At 46.7% G+C, this 2,245-nt stretch overlaps 1 protein-coding gene across 1 annotated transcript; it reads right to left on the bottom strand.

Moving 5' to 3' along the window:
• Positions 1 to 371: 371 nt before the first annotated feature.
• Positions 372 to 1,222, bottom strand: LOC147439930 (E3 ubiquitin-protein ligase RMA3-like). Its single transcript, XM_086484429.1, has one exon. The coding sequence runs from the start codon at positions 1,207 to 1,209 to the stop codon at positions 592 to 594; it is 618 nt and encodes a 205-aa protein (XP_086340555.1). The 5' UTR covers positions 1,210 to 1,222; the 3' UTR covers positions 372 to 591.
• Between the last annotated feature and the right edge of the window lie 1,023 nt (positions 1,223 to 2,245).

Below are 2,245 nucleotides of genomic sequence, written 5' to 3'. Positions count from 1 at the left end.
GGTCCCTTGTAAGTGCACCCCTCGAGTTCTCACAAGATGCAAATAGGAATGCTCATGCACCTTGAAGATATGTGGCCTTATTCAAGACCTTCACATGGGTAAGAGAATGTAAGGTGAGATTTCTGCTTAGAGATGTTGGAGAAACATCTGCTTGGTCTTATATTGAAAGCACATAGATATCTTGATGAGCTTTGTGTCCAATTAAATGTTGTCTCTTGGAATTAGGCATTGACTTCACGATATCTCAGGGGTAGTGTTTGAGATGATAATACTCTCTCTCTCTCTCTCTCTATCTCTCTCTCACACACACACACACACACACACACACAAAAAAAAACCATTTCTCGAAAAGGTGCATTAAGCTTATTAACGAAAGTGGTTACGAGGTACAACTTGCTCAGAATTTATTGCAAAAGTTCAACAAGAAAAACAATCCATTATCAATACATCAGCTTTATATCCTCACAAAAAAAAAATCGTCGACGTTGGCATCTCAGGCGTCTCTTCTACATTGAAGGATGTAATTGTCAATCAGAGATGTTAACATCCAGTACCAGCGCACGATCATTTCTGTAAGAAGCATTGATGATCTCATGTGCCATATATGGGCAGCCGCAACGAACCAGGTGAAACTGGGTTCTGCCTGGCAGCGAAGACGTCGGCTCGAGGTCGACCTGGCAGCCTGGTGCCATATAATCCGCGGCTGTGGTGCATATTAAAGATTCCAGGAACAAAGGCGCCATGGATAGCAGCTGGAACTGGACTGGTCAAGACAACAGGTTGCACCAACTGCTGAACATGAATATATGGAGGTGAGTAAGCCAGGTCGGATGCAGCTGGTGGGAGCGTAAACTCGACAATTTGCGCCACGGGACGGGGGGCCGTGGCATGGTTGCGGCGATGAGCAGGGGGGCGTGGCGGGATCGGGATGCCGTCGTCATTGTCATCTTTCATGTTGTCATCGTCGGCGAGTACCGAGGTGGCAACCGAGCTGGTAGAAGAGTAAATAGGGGTGAAGTCGGAAATGGCAGAGAGGCAGCCGTTGCAGAGTGGGCAGGTGGAATGAGGCTGCTTGGAGCGGACCCAGCGATAGATGCAGGCCCAGCAAAAGACGTGTCCGCAGCAGGTGAGTACGGGCTCCTTGGGCGAGTCGCGCAGGCAGATGCTGCAGGCGAAGGCAACGTTCGACGAAGAAGTAGTGGCAGACATTCTGGCAGAGAGATTGCACTTGATTACCATTTCCGCCTGAGGCCCTAACTTTATACACACATCCAACATGTACTGCTTTCTGAAAAGCACGCGTGCCCAATGCGGGCGCGTAGAAAGCATCGTGTCCAAGGCCCGTGTAGAAAGCATTTGATTTTCGTGTAAGTGCCGGTCCCGGTCTCGCTACAAAGGCAAAAGTCTTGAGTGTAGTTAGTACCCAGTGTTGCTCCTTTCCAAACATTTTACGCGAATCTTGGCAGATGTTGTGGAAAATTACAGAGAAAAAGGGCATGTGCACGACAGGTGGTGCAAAGTGGAGACAAGCCAAGATCCGAACCATTCAACCAAGTGGTGTGACTTCCGAGCCAGGCTAAACACCCTGTGAGGCATGCACACAAAGGGCTACCTAGACATTCCAACACCATGACATGGGACGATGCATATATTGGCTTTTAATCAATAAAGAAAAGGACATGCAACATGCACCGAAACTCACAAGATTGGTTAGCTTGACAACAATTGAACCAAGGTCATATCCATTCGAGTTCAAAACTTGCCTTGGGATCTTTTAATAGACATGCACAAGGGTGGGGTATGGAGAAAAATGGATTCTCCAAAGATTTTCACCTATTAGGGAGAGCCAGTATAGTATATATGGTTCAAAAATTATAAAATCTTGAAATTTCAAAAGGCAAAGCTGCTCCTCAAACAAACTTCTTGATACTAAACTAATAATAGCCCTTTCACTAGAGAGGGGCCAGCAAGTTACTTTTCCATTTCCCGTCGAGGTCAGGGGGCATTGCCTCCTTGTCATACACCTACTGGCACTTCCTAAGCAGAATGCAGCTATTCTCCATACGCTGCCTACCGGACATTCTCAATTCTACGCTGCCTACATCTAACAAAAAGTGCAGATCCTCCAAGGTTGCAGATCTACTCTCTCTCTCTCTCATGCTTCTCCCACTCTAGCTCAAAAACAACTTACAAGAAGACATCCAAAACAACTCAACAAGAAGCAAGTGGGAATCAATGCGAATTG

Source organism: Adiantum capillus-veneris, chromosome 16 (genome assembly GCF_014529385.1).
Source record: "Adiantum capillus-veneris isolate H3 chromosome 16, ASM1452938v2, whole genome shotgun sequence".
NCBI lineage: Eukaryota > Viridiplantae > Streptophyta > Polypodiopsida > Polypodiales > Pteridaceae > Adiantum > Adiantum capillus-veneris.
The sequence above is the reverse complement of the archived record's forward strand: the minus strand, read 5'-3'. Positions and strand labels throughout refer to the sequence as shown.